This window comes from Callorhinchus milii, unplaced genomic scaffold (genome assembly GCF_018977255.1).
Source record: "Callorhinchus milii isolate IMCB2004 unplaced genomic scaffold, IMCB_Cmil_1.0 Scaffold26, whole genome shotgun sequence".
Classification (NCBI taxonomy): domain Eukaryota; kingdom Metazoa; phylum Chordata; class Chondrichthyes; order Chimaeriformes; family Callorhinchidae; genus Callorhinchus; species Callorhinchus milii.
The window spans coordinates 1,188,604-1,207,500 of NW_024704767.1; the positions used below are offsets into that span (position 1 = coordinate 1,188,604).

The 18,897-nt window shown below is 44.1% G+C and overlaps 1 protein-coding gene across 1 annotated transcript in view; it reads right to left on the reverse strand.

Annotated features, from left to right (window-relative positions):
• Nucleotides 1–10,687, reverse strand: part of LOC103189352 (WD repeat-containing protein 72) — a 166,106-nt gene extending 155,419 nt beyond the window's left edge. The window contains exons 1-12 of the mRNA XM_042344020.1: nucleotides 10,626–10,687; nucleotides 10,102–10,266; nucleotides 8,945–9,045; nucleotides 7,951–8,029; nucleotides 6,808–6,982; nucleotides 6,355–6,431; nucleotides 5,703–5,822; nucleotides 4,891–5,072; nucleotides 4,080–4,179; nucleotides 2,307–2,439; nucleotides 1,739–1,984; nucleotides 1,072–1,292 (exon numbers count right to left, since the gene is read on the reverse strand). Of these exons, the coding sequence (XP_042199954.1) occupies nucleotides 1,072–1,292; nucleotides 1,739–1,984; nucleotides 2,307–2,439; nucleotides 4,080–4,179; nucleotides 4,891–5,072; nucleotides 5,703–5,822; nucleotides 6,355–6,431; nucleotides 6,808–6,982; nucleotides 7,951–8,029; nucleotides 8,945–9,045; nucleotides 10,102–10,254 (1,587 nt within the window). The 5' untranslated portion in view covers nucleotides 10,255–10,266; nucleotides 10,626–10,687. The remainder of the gene's footprint in view (nucleotides 1–1,071; nucleotides 1,293–1,738; nucleotides 1,985–2,306; nucleotides 2,440–4,079; nucleotides 4,180–4,890; nucleotides 5,073–5,702; nucleotides 5,823–6,354; nucleotides 6,432–6,807; nucleotides 6,983–7,950; nucleotides 8,030–8,944; nucleotides 9,046–10,101; nucleotides 10,267–10,625) is intronic.
• Nucleotides 10,688–18,897: the final 8,210 nt, after the last annotated feature.

Genomic DNA, 18,897 nt, shown 5'->3' on the forward strand with positions numbered 1-18,897 from the left:
CCATCACCTCCTCTCCCCCCACCCCCACCTCCCCACGCCCGCTATCTAACTTTACATCCCACCTTAAAACCTACCTTCTGCGGTCACCTTCTCCTTTCTCCCTTGCTCCAGGACTTTATCCCATACAATGAATGCTATATAAGTGCAACTTGTTGTTTTTCTTGAAATGTCATCGCTCGGGCTGACGTCTTTCACTCATTTTATAGACCAGATAAACAGCAGGATAGACCTACCAACAATTTTGTTTTGCTGCTTCACTGGAAACATTAATGAATTTATCCCTCCATATGTGGGGGAGAGGGAGGGGGAGGGGGAGAGGGGAATCCACTCGGTAAAAATAAATTGACTTTTGGTTTCCGATATTTATATTCCAAATTTTGTTTTTTTTAAATAAAATCACTCAGCCGCCAGAGTGTCTTTTTTCCTTCGTTAGATCCACAGAGAGAACTCAATCCTTGCTCCATAGTAAAGTGAGGTTACCTTCAACTAAGCTATCCTACTAGTTTTTGTTGTTGTTGTTTAGCCCTTCCTCGCCCTGTGCAACATTAGAGAAGCTAACATGGGGGTGGGGGGGTTGGGGGGGGGGGGGGGAGAGGAGGGGTAGGCGGTTGATGCGTCTGGTTAAAGAAATACTTCCTGGTCCCTGCCCTAACCTCTCATTTCACAACACAGAATCACCCATGCATACCAGAACCGTATCCAGGCACCTAACTAACACGAGTCGTTGGGCAGAGAGGAAAAGGTTAAAACATGCATAAAAGTGGACGCACACAAGAGAAGGCAATCCCTGCACTGAGGATCTCTGCCAGCAAACATATTTATGCGATTTTCAAAGGGCAAACTGTGCTAAGAAGTCATTATAAGGAAACATTATTATGCACATTATAATCATTTAGAGCCTATTACAAGGTTAAATACAGCAATAAAAATATTTAGTACGCAACATTTTTATATCCACATCAATATCGTGACTTTATTATCACTAAATCAATGTTGCATTGTTATCTGAAAATGCCATTAGTCTCTCCAGCAAATGAACCTTATTCCATCTGATATTTCATCAGTACTCACATTGCAGTCTTCAGGGCACACGAAGAGATTCAGCACTGGGCCTGCGTGCAGTGCGAAACTGTGCAAAAGCTCGGCTTTGAACATGTTCCACCACATCACACTGGAATCCTCACCTCCGGACACCAACCAGCTGGGGTCAAAGCGGGCAGATTTAGTGTAAGGGTAGAGCAGGCAGGTTACTCTGCCATGATGGCCAACAAGGATCCTGTGGGGTAACCAGGCTGTAAACAAGAGAGTTGTTGTGTTATTCATGGAACAGTTAAGAATTGGATTTGCGACGGTTTGGGAAAAAAAACACACCGCAAATAGATGACAAGGAGAGATTTGGATCAAGGAGACCCATTGATTTCATCCTTCCAAAACACCCAGCCATTTCTCAAAGTCTGAGCCGAAAGAATACAACAATAACACCATAATAATCCTTGGTTTTGATATAGCGTCCTATCACATCGTCGAGACATCTCAAAGTGCTTCCTGCATGGGATTTACTGTAAAGTAGTGCGACTGTGTGTATTTTGTGGGTAATCAATAAGGTGTGAGCAGCAAATGAAAAAATAACAAGACTGAGAAACAGAGGGCATCCCCCACCTCCCCCTCCGACCCCTCCCTTGCCCACCGACCCCTCCCTTCCCCACCCCCGCCAAACATAAATACCGAACGAGAAAACCTTTCAGCAGGGAATGTTCGGCCAGGAGTTGTGCTCTGGCAGCATGTAACCCCAGGGTGATGATAATCCTCCCATCTTCACAGCCACACGCCAGCTTGTCATGGTTGGCCACGTAAACGCTGGTGGTGATCAGAGACGTCTGGATTCGGTCCGGCAGGACCCCCAGCTGGTCGATCAGTTCTTCAGACACAAACTTGGGCTGTTCAAAGGCCTCTTGAAGGCTCAAAGTTGCAGCTGTCTGAATCTCTGAAAGAGTTACACCGGAGTCAACCAAAAAATCAACCCCTACCCTCTCCTCCTCCTCCTCCTCCTCCCTGGTGCTAACAACTACCTTGTGTTTATACAGCCCTCTTCACATAGGAGAGCAACCCAGAGCGCTTGACAGAGGTGGGTTGGACTCCAAGCAAGGTAAAACGGAGAGGGGAAGGGACCAGGGGGAATATGACGGACTTGCGAGTATGTTCACTCGTCCAGGGGTCTGATTAAGCAAGCTTCTTGCTCCTCATTGTTTTACTATTCCGAATGCCAGTGGACAGTCCCAACAGCACAAACCCAGCTGGTTCTTTACCTTGTGGGGACCCGTCGAACCTGGCCATGGGAACATCGGGAATGTGCCACATGGAAAGCTTTCCTGAGGCTTCTCCGCGGAACAGGATCTTATAAAATGGTTCCTTGCGTTCGTTGATGAAAATTAAAACCGCCTGAAGGAGAGAGATCGAGCAGATCAGGAATGTTTTTACCGTCAAGTGCAACTTACAAGTTAACACTCGCGACGCAATCTAACGATAGACAAGCTATTTACTGTTGGTGTTAACGCTTTAACATGTATTTCAGATCCCACTTTGTGCAATAATAATCCTTACATTTTATATAGCGTCTTTGAAATTGGGATGAAGCCTCAAAGCGTTTCACAGCCAAACACAGCAGCCAATTCGTGGACAAGAATGTCCAACAAACATCCACAAAGTGAAAGACCAACTTTATTTGGGGAATTGTTGGCCAGGACTTTGGAAGAAACTCCCTCTTCTTTTTGAATAATACCTTTAATGTCTACCTGTATAGGCAGACAGGAACTTGGTTTAACATCTCACCTGAAGGACAGCGCCCCCGACACTACATTGCAGTGTCAGCCTGGACTGCCGGACTGAGTACAGAGTCCTGACATGTGTCTTGAACACACAATCTTCTGAACCAGAAGCGAGAGTTCTGGTGACTCACACACAATTAATATAAAGATGGGGCTTGAACCCACAGTCTCCCGACGAGTAGTCCTGCCTTTGGGCAGGAGAAATTGGAAAAAAAAATCAGCTGATGGGGAAAGGGAGCACTTTAAAGCTAAAGTTCATTCCCCTATAAGTGTAACAGAAAAGCCCTGTTAGATGGATACCATTAATATCATCCGACATCACTGAACAGTAAAAAGCCTGTGGCATTCACGTTAGTGTATAAGTGCACGGAGATTGTCTTAAACTGTTGTAGTGAGGCATAAAGGAAGCACAAATCTCAGGGTTGCAATGAAGTTTTAATTAACTTGAGCTGTGCTCTTGTGGTTTACGTCATCTGAACCCTTCAATTAGTAGGACTTCCTTGTAGCTCTCCATTACGGTATAGATCTCGGATGTTACAACATTTGGCTACAGTCCATTATAATCATACCATAAAAATGTCTTTGTAAAATTACTTGTTCGCCCAATTAAATCTGTATCGAACTTTGTGAAGAGACTCACAAAACCGAGATTGCTCTGGCTTTGTGCTTGTGGGATATTAACTTATCATCTTTAAAGTAATGATGTAGATAAAATAGCTTTGATTTAATAGGCAGGATTCTACAGAAGTCTATAGTTCATTGCCAATTTGCGATGAGCAGAAAATAGCCTCCAATGTGTATAATAATCCTTACATTTGGTATTGTGCCTTTTATGTCGGGAGGACACCTCAGAGTACTTCACACGATTTACTGGTAAATAAGTATATTGTGTTTTGTGGGTGAACATGCAGTCAATTTGTGCACAGCAATGTCCTAAAAACAGCCATGAAGTGAGTGACCAATTTTATTTGGGGGATTGTTGGCCACTTAGAGAAGATGTCAGTCACTTTGTGGATGTCTATAATAATAATAATAAACCTTGCATTTGATATAGCAACATATCACATCATTGAGACTTTTCAAAGCGTTTCATAGAATATACTGTAAAGTGAATTGACTGTGTATTTTGAAGGCAAAATATCTATAATCTCAGGCATGAATTAGATGGTATAACAACAGACGGGTTAAATGGCTCAGGTTTCAAATCGACAACCCCGTGGGTAGGTCCCACTTGGTTTCTGAAGCTGACATTACCTTACTGTTAACATCATCGGAGGTCACACACAGGAGGCGAGGGGAGCCTGGCTCAGTCAGTGAATGCGCGTCAGTAAAGATGCCACTTTTGAACAGATTGCTGCCAACACAATGTTAAAACACATGCTGGTTAAAAAGACCAAAGCATGGATATGTTTTTACAATATTTAACCCAGCAAGACTTTGAATAATAATAATAATAATAATAATCTTTGCATTTAATAAGGTGCCTTTCAGGTCGGGAGGACGTCTCACAGTGTTTTACTATCAAGCGCAGTGACTGCATGTTTTGACGTCATGGGCGAAATGGCCTCCTTATGTGCTTACTTTTGCGTAAATGCCTGTGGCTTTAAGACACAATACCTGGCCCACCCAAAAGCCACAATTTCAATGCGTCAGCGTGGCACGAAGTTAAAAAAAAACTTATTATTAAATAACATATTCTACGTACAGAAACCACAGCTTTGCCTTGTTCATACCTTATTGTCTAGATTTCTCCCCGCCCTCTCCCAACGAGTTTAAGCAGCTCTTAAACTTTTTTGAAAGCAGCAATTGCCAATAGCCGATTCACTTACGCAACTGCCTCGACAAAGCTCTGGTTGATTAAACTTGTTCTTTAGCCTCCAACTGTGTCAGACAAAAACCTACAGCTGCCCGGCTCAAGACAAATCTTGAAGGGAGAGAACCCTTTGTGGTGCCTCACATGAGCGTTTGTGACGTGCTGTGAATTTTGTTGTGTGTGTGGGGTGGGGGGGGGGGTGGGTTTCTTTCTCTTGCGCGTTGAATGAAACACCCAAAGTTCATCTCCTACCTGAACTTTTCATGCGGTTTCCCCATCTGACCCCACCTGTCAGGCAGCTGGTAGATGTACCCTCGGCCGTCCTCTGTCCAGATGATGATTTTGTTGGCCCCCAACACGTCGCCCCCCGCCCACCGTTGCCCAACCCCGCTGCAGGCCGAGCACAGCAGAGAGAAGTCACAGTAGTCGAACACCTACAAAGCAAGAGATGGTGACACGAAGCAAGAAGTTAGACGTAAAGCGTGACTCTCCGCCGCCTGCTGAACACCACTCATCTTCCCTCCAGCCCACGAACCACAGAACCAGAGAAAGTTAGAGTATCGATCTCTAGTGCATCAAGCCTGCCTAGCTCTTTAAAGAGCTTTCCTTTCAGTCACATTTACCTGCTCTCTCCCCACAGCCCTGCAGATTAATAATAATAATCCTTGCGATAATAATAATAATAACCCTTATGTTTGATATAGCGCCTCGTCGCGCCGTTGAGACGCCTCAAAGCGCTTCACGGAATGTACTGTAAAGTGCTGTGACTTTGTGTTTTGTAGGAACGAACCCTGCGTTCCCCAGTGACTTCCCCGGAAACATTTTTCAGATGTGAAATGACTTACCTTTCAGTTCGAAATTACCAAATACTCCCAACTGATTATGGTAATTATTTTTATTTGTGGTCAGACAATTTGTTCATCCACGACATACACAGTCACTGCACTTTGCAGTAAAATCCTGCGAGGCGTTTTGAGACATCCTCCCTATGTGAATAGGCTCTGTATCAAATGTCGAGATTATTATTATTATAATGGAGTGACATGGAGCCACATAAACCATACCTTCCAGTAATCGGAACAAACTACCAACAGGAGCCTCTCGGTGAAGGTACAAAAACAGATGGTTCGGCAATTGAAGCATTGCAGTGACTTGGACTCTGCTTCAAATATGTTCTGTCTCTCCTGAAAGTATAATAATAATAATAACAATCTCACCAATAATAATCCTTGCATTTGATATAGCGCCTTATCACATCGTCTCAAAGCGCTTCACACACTATACTGTAAAGTGAATTGACTGTGCATTTTGTGGGCGAAACGCGGCAGCCAATTGCACACAATAGTGTCCCACAAACAGTTGTGGGTTAAATGACCAAATTATTAGTATTTTGGGGGGGAGGGATTATTACTCTTGGAAACTAATCCACCAATCGCTTAACAACCGGGTTCCCAGTTACTGCTGGTACACCGAGACGTATGGAGTAAGGAAACTTGCCTAAGGTTTCGCCCTGCCCGGGAATCGAACCCGGGTCCGCTCGCTTGCGAGGCGAGTGCTCTAAACAATATGCTCCGGGACTCCACAGCAGTGCAAAAGTTGAAACAATTGATGGATGTACTCTATTTTGACAGAAAGCTAAATTTGCAGAAGTGGCATTTAATTCTGTCACAAAGCGACGAGGATGTTTGTGAGTGACATCCACTCTGGCTCGGTTACCTGCACGCCATTAACAGACGAGGACAGATCCCACACCTTCAGGTCTCCCGTCACGGAGATGCCAACAAGTGAGTCCTCTGTGAGATCCATTCGCCAGAGAGGGGGGGGGAGGGGGGGGGGGGGGTTGGGGGGGTGTTGTGGGTGGGGGTGAAACAGAGAAAATGTGTTTAGTGCACTGCGCAAACTATCGGCGCCTGAAAGGTGACAGGTCAATAAAGCAGCACTCCATTTAAACTGCTCGTAAAGGTCCCTGTGCCTTTTCATGTGGAAACGCACTGAAGAAAGGTCATCATTAATTAATCCGTACAGTTACCAATTACTTTCCATATAACGTTGGGAGTTGTTTTTTTTTTTAAATGGAGCGCTCGGCAAATTCTTATTTTAAAACACAAGTGAACGCAAGACTCGGACTGTGAGGTGAGCGAGCACTGAGGAGCTGGGGCACCGTGCTACCTTGAATCCTCTGGGAACACACGATGCACATCGAGCTTATCCAGTCTGGTGTCACAGATGAGATGAGAGCGTGAAGAACCTCCAGGGTACGTGCATCGACGACCAAGACATCCTGATATTGTCCACAGCAAAGCAGCCAGCCATCACCCGACATGCGAAAGGAGCGGTAATAATACTGTGCAGGGGGAGGATAGTGAAGGCGAAGCATTAATAAACCATGCGAACACGGCTGATGCGAAAACCGGCTCTTTTTGTTTTGCAACTCAATGAAAGTTTCCGTTAAGTTTACAAACTGCTGTCGTTCCCTTTATGCGATAGCCGTCAGCCGTGCAAATGCTCAACAATTCCTACTTTAGACCCAAGGCTTTCTACATCTTCTTCATCAAAGGCCCAAAAACCCAGATTACAACTGGTTCTTGAGTGTGACTTCTGAACCCGATGTAGCCCAACAATCTCCACACTTTGCTCACTGCTGATTCCCACCGGACATGGTGAACGACACGTCAGCTAACACCTCTCCTNCCCCCACACACACTCAGCTCTGCACATGCTCAGACTTTCGGAATCAGGTGTCAATAATAATAGTAATAATAAAAATAATAATGATAATAATCCTTGCATTTGATATGGTGCCTCATCATGGCGTCGAGACGTCTCAGAGCACTTCACAGAATAGATTGCAAAGTGGATTGACCGTGTATTTTGCCGGCGTAAGGAGACCCAAACAATGCAACAACAAAGGAAAGTCTAAATCCAGGTTCCCACTCCACATCCCCTGGTACGTTGGAAGCAGAGTCACAACCGGGAATAACTGTACATTCGCATCAATTTCTGAACAAATTGTTTTTTTTTCTGCAAACGTTTATTTTAGACACAAGCTCCTGAAGCGAAATAAAATTATTCTCCAGCATTTAAAAAAGAAACCGCTTTTTAGTATCCGAGGCGAAAGATTCACATTGCGCTTTGTAGATGCCTTTAAACCTTCTGGCGTCTTTAACCCTCGGATCCTCCCTTGGCAAAGGTCTCCAAACGGTTCGCATTTGCAGACCCCGACTCTTCGTGATTTTTATGCCTTGAAATTTGAAACGCACGGCTGAAAGCATCAAAGCACTAAACTATGACGTGAAAAGCCCTGGTACTTACACAGATTGCAGTGTGAGTAAAGGGCAGCACGGTGTTCTCTAAGCACTGACCGTTCGTGACATTCCACAGGCACATCTCTCTGCAAGACAGAGCACAGGGTCATTTTTTTTCATCATCACTTCCAGTCAATTGACTGAAATAAATTCTATGCCGTCCAGGATTTTTTTGTTTTTGTTTGGCGAGCATTAAGTTTACAAAAAAAGTCTCTTTTTTTTGTGTGTGTGTGCAGGGGTGGGTTGGGGGTGGGTGGGGGGGGGGGGGATCCCTCTCTGGTCATTACATAAAAGGACAGGATTGGTGTTTATTTTCTGTTAGAGTAATTGCACTTCACTGCTTTTAGCCTGAAGCCTCATTACAAAGTCAATGCACTAGACCTGCAATAGATGGCTCTTGCAGAAGGTTGCAGGTGAACTGACCATTTGGTTTTGCCAATGGTTTTGACTGTGTAGCAAACGATTCCCACTGCCCGAAGGATTACACACTGATCTATCCACTTTGTTGCTTGTTTTCTCTCTCTTAAACGTCGCCATCCTGTGGCCATGTTCTACCAAGTGTGCATTTACACAGGGCTACACAGTGCACTACACAGAATTACAAGGAATTTCACAGCACAGGGGAAAAAAAGCAATCAGCCTAAACTAATCTGCGTTTATGCTCTAATTGAACCTGACTCCACCTAACCCCCACTCCTATCCCCTTCTATTCCATCAGCGCCTTGGGACATCCTCCCGACGTGAAAGGCGCTCTATAAATGGAATCTTGTTGTTGTATCCTCTCTCCTGTACATCAAGTTTCTTCTTAAATTAATTGAATGCTTTTTTCTTCAACCGCAGCTCCCAGCAACGAGTTCCATATTCTCACCACCCTCTGCCTCAAAATGTTCCTCCTCGTCTGCAGTCACGTCACATCTGAGAGTAAAATCTCCTTGAATGAACCGGTGCTGTGGATTCCCAACTATTGATCTCGCATTGAAATGCACAAAATCAGGACTGACCCGTTTTCTGCTGCACTGACCACGTAGGGCTGTTTCTCACTTGCTTTCGCAAAGCAGGTAACGGATGAAACGTGACCAAACAGAAGGATTCTCGGCTGAGTCTGCAATACAAACACAGTGAACATTTATACACCTTGCGTTTAAAAAAAAACACACACCAAAAAAACATTTGCTATAACTGAATAATTTACCTACTGTTGGAATCTAAGATGATCTGGTGAGACACACAGTTTTTTTTAAAAAGAAATGACAGAATAATGATTTCAAAGATTGAAAATAAATTCTAGACATTCTGAATTTTTACATAAATACAGTAAATTTAAGATCCAGGTGAGAATTCTCCTTACTCACTGCTCCCACGAAGGCATCGATACTACCTGGTTTTCGTTACTTAAGACTGCACTCTTTCGATTTTAGATGCGCAGAGAATTATGGAAAGCGCCTTTTTTTTGTTTCTCTCAGTTTGCTAGAAAGAACCCGACTTCCAAATTAAAAGAATGAACTTAGGAATTTCCCCACAGTTCTGTGAAAATCTGTGGTAGATTTTAAGCCAAAATAACTGAAACCAGTTTGTATTTCAAGCCACTAAATTGCTCGTTTCATGATGAAATTGCATGGTAAATGGAAGAGACCTGAAAATAAGCAAGATTTCTCTCTCTCTCTTTCTCTCCAGTGAGTTCTTGTTTAGCATACAAATGCACAGAACCTCCTGGACTATAAGCATCGTGTATCAACTTCCCACATTGATTGCTGATCAGCCACAATATTTGTACAACATGATTGATCAGACCAAGAGAAGATCAACCTTAGGCCATTCCTGTCGAGTGGAACGCAGCTGTGGGAGAGAAGGCACAGGACAATTTGGAGGGAGAATAAAATTCCCTCAAGGAATAACAGCCTATAGACTGTGTGAGTTCAAAGTCCTGACATGGGGCTTGAACCTACAGCCTCTTGACTCAGAGGCAAAGTGAGCCGGGCTGCCAATAATAATAATAATAAAAATAATAATAATAATCCTTGCATTTGATACAGCGCCTTATCACGTCTTCGAGACGTCTCAAAGCGCTTCACAGAATGTATTGTAAATTGAATTGACTGTATATTTTGTGGACTAGTTACTGCCTTATCCTCAGAGAACAGAAGTGTGTGATACTAACCTTGAAATCGGGGGACAGATTCCAGAGACAAATTTGTCCTTCCTGACTTCCAGTCACAACGGTTTGCTGGTCATCAGTTAACATGAGAGCACAGATGGAATGAGATGGGGCTTTCCTTCCCCACACTGCAATCGGGTGCACAATACCCCTCATGATGATCAAACCCTGGAAATCATCATCAGGCATTAATGTTACCCATAAGGTTAGGACCAAATAAATTCTCAACCAAGCAAAGAATACAGCACCTGCTATTCCCAGGCAGTCTCCCATCCAAACACTAACCAAGCCTAATTCTGCTTACCTTCACAAGATCAAATAATAATAATAATAATCTTCGTATTTGATGTAGCGTCTTATCACGTCTTTGAGACGTCTCAAAGTGCTTCACACAATATGTTGTAAAGTAGATTGAACTGCAAAGTGGGCAAAACGCAGCAGCCAAATTGCGCACATCAGTGACCCACAATCAGTTGTATATTGAGATAAGTTCGGGTATTTTACATTTAAAATACGATGTTTCCTACCCGTTTTTGTAATTATCCCATCGAATTCGTCAGGAAACAACGCATTTTCCCTCCCGCACCCCTGGTTTCAAATAAGATAAAGGTGGAAATAAAGCACGATCAAATGGGAGATCGAGTAAGCAGTCAGGGTCAGATCGGATGCAAAACTTATAGGAATTTGCATAGTTTTACTTTGCAGGTTTCATTATTAGTGGAGCAAAGTCGTAAAGGCTTACAGCAAAGGTTATTCCTAGTTATGGCCCAATGTCAAATTGTGCTGCAGGCGAAGTGGAGGGTGAGCTCAACTAACGAGGAAGCCACGTTGGGTGGCAGCTCTATCTGATTTAGAAAATCAATGAATTACAGCAGCTAAACCTTCCCCTCTCTTGCCCCTTCCCCAAGTACTAATAACTCTAAACCCTCACGTACAGGCTACCATGTGTAGAGCTTTGAAACTGATGTGAAGCGGCATGCCATGACATTGAGTTCGATACACTTCTATCGTAACTTAATAATCCTCGCATCCAGACGTCTCAAAGTGGATTTTTCCTGGTAGGGTGTAGTGACTCTGTACTTTGTAGGTGAACGCAGCAGCCAATTCGAGCACAGCAATGCCCCACAGACACCCATGAAGTGGGCGACCAATTTTTATCTGGAGGATTGTCAGCGAGAACACCGAGGGAGAAAAACTCGCTTCTTTTTTCGAATAGTGCCATGGGATCTTTAATGTTTTCAAGGGAGTTCCACTGCACTGAAACACATTGACTTTTCCACGTGGCACGACAGATCGAATCAATGTTTGTGGCTGTTTTGGGAACTTGTTGTGCACAAAATACACAAATTGTTGAATTCAGTCTTAACACTGAAACCTCTTTTCTGTAAGTACTTTTAAGGAGCTACAAAAAAGCCACACACTTCAACAATGAAGACTATTTAAGAATTTACCAAATTCGGATTGCTCTGACTGAAATGCTAAGAGAAGAGAATAAAATCTATTCCAAGATGGAATTTCGCCCGAGTACGATGCGTCAATGCTCTCCTTTCACCTTTGAGGCTCGGATTCAAAGCCAGTCCAGACTGATGGGATGAAAGCGTTCTCTCAGTCGACTGGCGAGCGCACACATCAAATTAATCCGAGTGGGTTTCAGTCCAGCTCTTGATGAGCACCCTTCACAACGACCTTCCCCACACACTGCTTCAGACCGAGAAGCAAAAATCACTCGGCGAAATTAATGGGGAGATTTCGGGAGGGAGGGAGGGAGGGCGGTGAGGGGGCTTAACTTTGATCACAGGCCGCAAATGGATTTATAAACATAGCGGACTTTGTCCGCTCTCAGAAACCTGCCGCTCAGATGTACAGTAACTATTTGTCACATCAACAACACCAACAACAACACAATTTGGACTTATACCGCGCCCCTCACTCAGGGCAGTGTCTCAGAGCGCTGGAATCACAGCAGAATAGTGGACATTGTGGCTTCATCAATAGAATTCAGTGAACCACTCTGTTAGAGATGTGACACACTGGTTTCCTCTAATGAATACCAGCCCAGAAACAGTAGTGATTGTAATCTCTCTGTGATCTCTGTGCTTTTACACACTCTGCATATCCCCCCCAGCGACACCCCCAAAAATTATTATTATTGCATTTGGTTTAGCGCCTTATCACGTCGGAAGGACGTCTCAAAGCGCTTCACAGGATTTACTGTGAAACGGAGTGACTGTATTCGCAGGCAAACCCGGCAGAGCACAGTTCTGCACACGGCAACACCCCCACAAACAGCCGTGAAACAGTATTATTCCACAACAGAGGGAAAGGCAAGCGGAAAAAGAATATATGCCACCGGGAAGATGTCGAACATCTGTTCCTGACGCGACAACAGACACGCGCGAGCACGTTAGTGAAAGTAAAACACGTGAACTATGAGGAAGGACGGATATAGATATAGACGAGCGACTCACTGTGCGAGCTTTCTGCGGTGCAGTTGCCTGGAGCAATGATCGAAACGACAGCTTTGATGTTTGATCCACTCGTTCTGAAACAAAGCCTCAGAGAAACTCACAGCCTCGCCCGCACCCAGCACGGAAACTTGCCCACGTTTGTTCTGTTACTCTTGATCGCACACGGCCCACCTAAACGGTTGACATTTGACCACTTCATTACGGAAATGCCTCGTTCATCACCCGACACTGAAGTTCAGCACAATGAAAGCTCTCTCTCTCTCTCTTTCTCTGTTCCAGAGGCAAAGTGACCTTGAGTGTGTCAAAAAAATACCAAAGCAAGTGTTTATGTTTTGGGTTCCGATTGTTCCCCAGCAAGACCAACCTTTCAGAAAGGGACGGCCATTTATAAGGCATTACTCACACTCTTAGTTCCCTGGCTACGTTCATAATAGACCAATCACCCATTATAATTGGGTCTTTGACCCACCACGTACAATTGGAGTAAACCTTGGGCAAGTTTCCTTACTCCACACGCCTAATAATAATCCCTTCAAAAACCAAAAACAATAATTAATTGGTCATTTTCAATCTACGACTGTTTGTGGGACATTGCTGTGCGCAATTGGCTGCCGCGTTCGCCCACAAATATACAGTCAATTCACTTTGCAGTATGTTCTGTGAAGCGCTTTGGGACGTCCTCCCGACGTGAAAAGCGCTATATCAAATGCAAGGATTATTATTATTATTATTATTATTATTATTATTATTATTATTATCCTCTCTGATGGAGAAACCAAATTAGAAATATTCAAAGTACGTCAGCGTTTAGCATTTGATTCTCCCACTCTCAGTCAGGCCCAAGGCCCAAGCACACAGTAAGGAGCATGAACTCAGTCACAGATTAGACACATTGACTGTGAAGTGCTTTGAGATGTCCTCCAGACCTGAAAGGCCCTCTATAAATGTTTTACAGTCTCTCCCTGCACGAGGCGACAAAGCTCGACAGTTTTCCTCCGTCAACAGTGTTCTCTTCAAATGGACACTCACGTTCAATCACTCTGTGACGTTCTCAATCAGGGCTACGATAGAGTGAGTTACACATGGGCTGTGGAGAGAACAGGCCTTGATGGGCTCAACGGCCTTTTCACCCTCCACACTACTTGCTCTTAGCATCAGAACATAAGTATTCCTGGACGAAAGAAGACCAAGGTCCATCGGGTTCACCTTCCGCCATTCTGGCAGTCGCTTGCACATGTCATGTCCCAAATATAGCACATGCACAGCTCTATGTGGGCAGGTCCTCATGGAATCTGAATAATCCACACAGGCTGCAGTCCACGAGACTCTAGTCCATTAGTGCACAGGTTCCTCACGCTCCACGGTCTGTTTAGTAAACAGGCAGGTCACGAAGGGGAATCATACTTTACCAAAAAAATCTTGTGAAGCTCCGTGAGATGTTTGACGATGTGATAAAGCACTGTATAAAATGAAAATAATAATAATTATTATTACTATTATAAGGAACCGTTCATTATCCCAACCATGTAACATCCACACCCTTTGTGGTGAAGGAAATAAACAAGCCAACCAAAGGGGTCAGAATAACCCTGGCTTGTCACCATGTTATTGAGTGTGGCTGATACGTCACTTACCACCGAAAAAAAATATTACCAAGTGGAAGGAATCACTCGCTCGCTCACACCCTCACCCAACCTAACCCAACAACGCACAACACAAGGCAAACACAAAAGCAATGGTGTTTTAATGCAAGGGGGAGCACTGTGTAACATCATACCACCCGGAGTTGGCACAGAGCAGCCTGCAAACCCAACTTAGCCCCATTCATTGCTGAGCCATGAGAGGGAGCCAGTTCCACCTTAACAGACAGACGGGAGCTCGGTTTAACGTCTCATTCCTTTGGAATTTTCCCCAGCGTCTCTTGCCCAACAAAGCACCCAAGTAAAAGTAGTCACTCACTCCATAATTTTGTTTGTTTGTTTATGGATCTTCACAGTGAATGGAATTGAATTGGATTCCAGATTCTCCTCATATCTCTTGGTCTCTTCTCCTCCAAACCTTATAACAAACACCGACATCCTGATAAATACACTGTACGGCACTTGCAATAAAAATAATCAGACTCCCATCTACTGCTCAAATTCACTTTTGTGCCAGAGCACTCAGAGTAACACTAACAAACACTTAACGTCAGGACTGTTTCCTGCTCTGAATTACTTTGAGCAGAATAAAGAAAGTGCTGTTTATATCCAGCAATTGTGGCTCTAGCCTTTGTTTTCAAGGTCTGTGTATGAAGATATTTTGTCTGACCTACGTGGAAACTCATTGCCACGCTTAAGAGTCTCCAAACCAAACTATTAAGAGTTCCACATATGCATGGAAATTTCCATTTGGCTGGGATGGAGTGCGCACTTTCTCTCTCTCTCTCTCTCTGGAGGGACGCACCCTGCTCACATAACCCCAGAAAGTATTAAGTGCTGGAAGGCTGGAGCCAAGGCTTTGGAGACCAGAGAGTGTGTGTTAGGGATAACTGCTGGAGTTTAACCAACTAGAACCAAGCAGCTTGATATTGTACACATTACCTGGCAAGCTTCTCACTGCTTGTCCAGTTAGGTCACTCTACTCGTTAGAGCTTTGGCTCGCAAGGTTAACATGAGTGACTGTACGTGAAGATGTGTGACAACCTGAGTTTTATAGTTAACATCAGGTCTGTTTCCTGCTCTGAATTACTTTGAGCAGAATAAAGAAAGTGTTGTATAAATCCAGTGATCGAGCCCTTATAATTACTAAAACAAGACAAGGTATACTTAAGTATTCAGGATCTTCCAAGTGTTAGATTTTATTAGACACTGAACTCACACAAAAATGTGGAAAGTAATCTCAGTTTCAACTCCGTGTTTGTATTTTTCTAGGTCGGTTTCATAGAAAACACTTTCAAGGGATAGGTGCGAGAATGAGTTAGAACGTTTACAATATAGAATGACATAGAATGATACAGCGCAGAAGCCAGCTAGTCTGTGACGGTATTTATCCTCCCCGTGAGTGTCCACCCCTCTATTGCCTGCTCCCTGCCTCATGTGTGCATCGTGTTATGGGTTCGATTCCCAGCAGGGCGAAACCTTGGGCAAATTTCCTTACTCCACACACACGCCTGATAATAATCCCTCAAGAAAAAAAACAATAAAATTGGTCACTTCAATCCATGACTGTTTGTGGGACGCTGCTGTGCACAATTGGCTGCCGTGTTTCGCCCACAAATTTACAGTCAATTCACTTTACGGTATATTCTGTGAAGTGCTTTGAGATGTCTCGAAGACGTGAAAAGCGCTATAACAAATGCGAGGATTACTATTATATTATTATTATAAGTTTCCTCTTAACAGCACTGGATGTACAGTGTAGTACAACACAGTAGGTGTGGAGTCAGTGAGAAGATGCAATCTTTTCAGAAATAGTTGAGACTAGTTTAAGATCCTAAGTGAAGACTTGGAACACAATTTGCTTTTGACACGTAAAGCAAGGGTTTAAAAAGGGGTTAAGGCTCCTCTTTAAGCTATAAAGATATAGCTTCGAGAAACTGAATGTGACCCTAGGGGATGGAGGAATTGGCTGACGTGTGGCTCACTATGGCCGAACAGCGTGAAGCAACAATAAACAAGGCAAACAGGATGCCGGGTTGCAATGCCAGTAACAAAGTGGAGTTCGGAACATTTGGCAGTGTATCATTGCTGGATTCGAAGCGTGTAAAATGACAGACAACTGTTTGGAATAAACACGGCGTTTACATCCTGTGGATCCACGTTTGCCATCATCCAACGGAGCCAAGCATTCAAACGAATTTAAAGAAGCAAACCCATCCCTTGGCGAAGTTGCAACCAGTTTGATCGGCGTGTCGGTTTAACTTGACGAAGGTACCGGAATATTCCATCTTGACCACGCGAGGGCAGTGCAGCACCACATTTGAACACCCGCTGCACCACCGAGCATTTAAATTTACTTCAACTCTTGTCAACTGTTTGTAAACTTTGTCTGGACAGAATGCATCCGTGTGCGACGGCCGCCATCGCCTTTCTCAAGAGCAAAAAACTACGAATGGTTCAAAAAAAAAAAATGGCTCTGATTCCTACGTAAAACTGTATGTCGTCTTCACGCTCCAAGATGAAGCGTTGAGGGTATGTATGTATCTGTGCGTGGCTCGAGAAGGAAGTCAGTCAAGCCTTTGGGAACTAGATACCGACTTCCTGCAAATGAGGTCAGGGACTATTGTTCCGTTTTGTGTTAAACCGTGAGAGATTTAGCGGAACAAAGTCAACGCAGGTTCAAGGTCACGAGTTGAGTGAAGGTTCAACATCCCCCGAACAACTCCTCATACTTGCCAGCTGTGTGCGTGTGTGCGCGTGTGCGTGTTTGCGCGTGTGTGAGGGAAGTTGTGGGGAGGTAGCAGTTAATTCTGGAGCTATTCTCGTAAGGAGTCCTGTAGCTCAGTGGTTAGAGCACTCGCTTTGCAAGTTATTTCAATTCCAGGCAGAGGGCGAAACCTTGGGCAAGTTTCCTTACTCCACACAGAGCCTAATAATAATCCCTCCAAAAACCAGAAACAATAATAAATTGATCATTTTCAATCCACGACTGTTTGTGGGACATTGCTGTGCGCAATTGGCTGCCGCGTTCGCCCACAAATATACAGTCAATTCACTTTACAGTGTGTTCTGTGAAGCGCTTTGGGACGTCCTCCCGACGTGAAAAGCGCTATATCAAATGCAAGGATTATTATTATTAAGATACAGAGAGCCGGTGTCAACGTCAGACCACAACAACAAATTGCATTTACACACTGCAGTGTCACATCAGGAGAACTTTCCCAAAGGCGCTGGACAGTGAAGGGTTTGCACCCGAGTTGCAGGCTGGAGTTATGGTGGGGGGTGGGGGGGTGGGGGTGGGAGGGTGACCGAAGGCGCGGTCGAAGAGGAAAGTCTTGAGACGGGCCTTGAAGGAGGCAAAGGAGACAGCACCTTGTGACCAGTGTAGATAATACATCTCCCACTTGCCTTTTGAATCAAACAAAGACAAATCAATGTGCCTGTCTTGTCCTCTCCGCTCCCCTTTACAAAACCCTCTCGTCCTATTCCCTCGCTCTCCTCCCAAAACTCTGCCATGTCTCTTTTCTTCAACTATCTACTTTTAATTCCCTTTTAAGTGACTGTTTCCGATAACGGGTTCGTTCCACATTTTATTTGTGCAAAAATAAATATTCAATCCTTCCTCTTTATGCATCCAGCAAAGCTGTAGAGGTTGATCCAATTTCCTAGTGGTTTACACTGGAACCTTTGCTAGGATAATAAAAATAACAATAATAATAATAATAACAATAATAATCCTTGTATTTCATGAAGTGCCTTATCACGACTTCAAGACGCCTCAAAAGCGCTTCACAGAATATACTTTAAAGTGTAGTGACTGTGCATCTTATGGGCGACAACGCGGTTGGAGAGAAAGGCGGTTATTTCAAGTTCCGCAAAATGCAAAAAGCATTTCGGGGAGTAAAGGAACCCAGCTGTAATTCAATATCTCTTCATTGCCATAACCACTGATTATAGTGACTGAGGAATGCTCGTAGACCACCTCCCTCCACCTCTTTCTTCTCAATTACAAGTCAGAGCTTGTTAATGAAGGGAACTAATTCTCTAAGGTTTACGAGGAGTTCCCATTGCCTATCGCTGTCTTTAAAGCTATGGCCTCAGAGGATTGAAGGCACCATTTGAGGAGGGAAGTGAACAAGGAAATCAGAGGTGATGGGATATTCACATGCGGCGAGTGCCATTTTTTGTTGAATAGAGATTTTTTTGGGGGGTGCTGGGGGAAGGAGGGAAAGATTGAGAAAAAGCTGCATTGCTTTACATTTTGAAGTCGTTAACTTCATGGCTGTTTGGCGGATGCTGCTGTGCCTGCATAAAGTGGCCGACAAAATCCACAGCCACTACGCTTTACGGCAGAATCTGGATCAGCAAGTTCATTGACTGATATTTTTGCCACTAGTGTGCAATTGATTAAATGGCTGAACATATTCTCCAGTGGCTCAAACCACCGCAGTCGAATGCATGGAATACCACATTAAACCGCAATTAAACTAACGGCCATTGACTTGGGAGTCAAACCCCACAGCCACTCGCCCAGAGTGCAATCTCGCCCTTGGTGCGATAATCCATCTCTTAGCTATTCGATCACTTTAACTATTTGTTTTATTTCAGCCCCCCTTTCGATGCTGAGCTCAAAATCCTCCCCCCACCCCTTCCAGGTTCATCTGATAAGACAATGTAGTGAGCATCAAAGG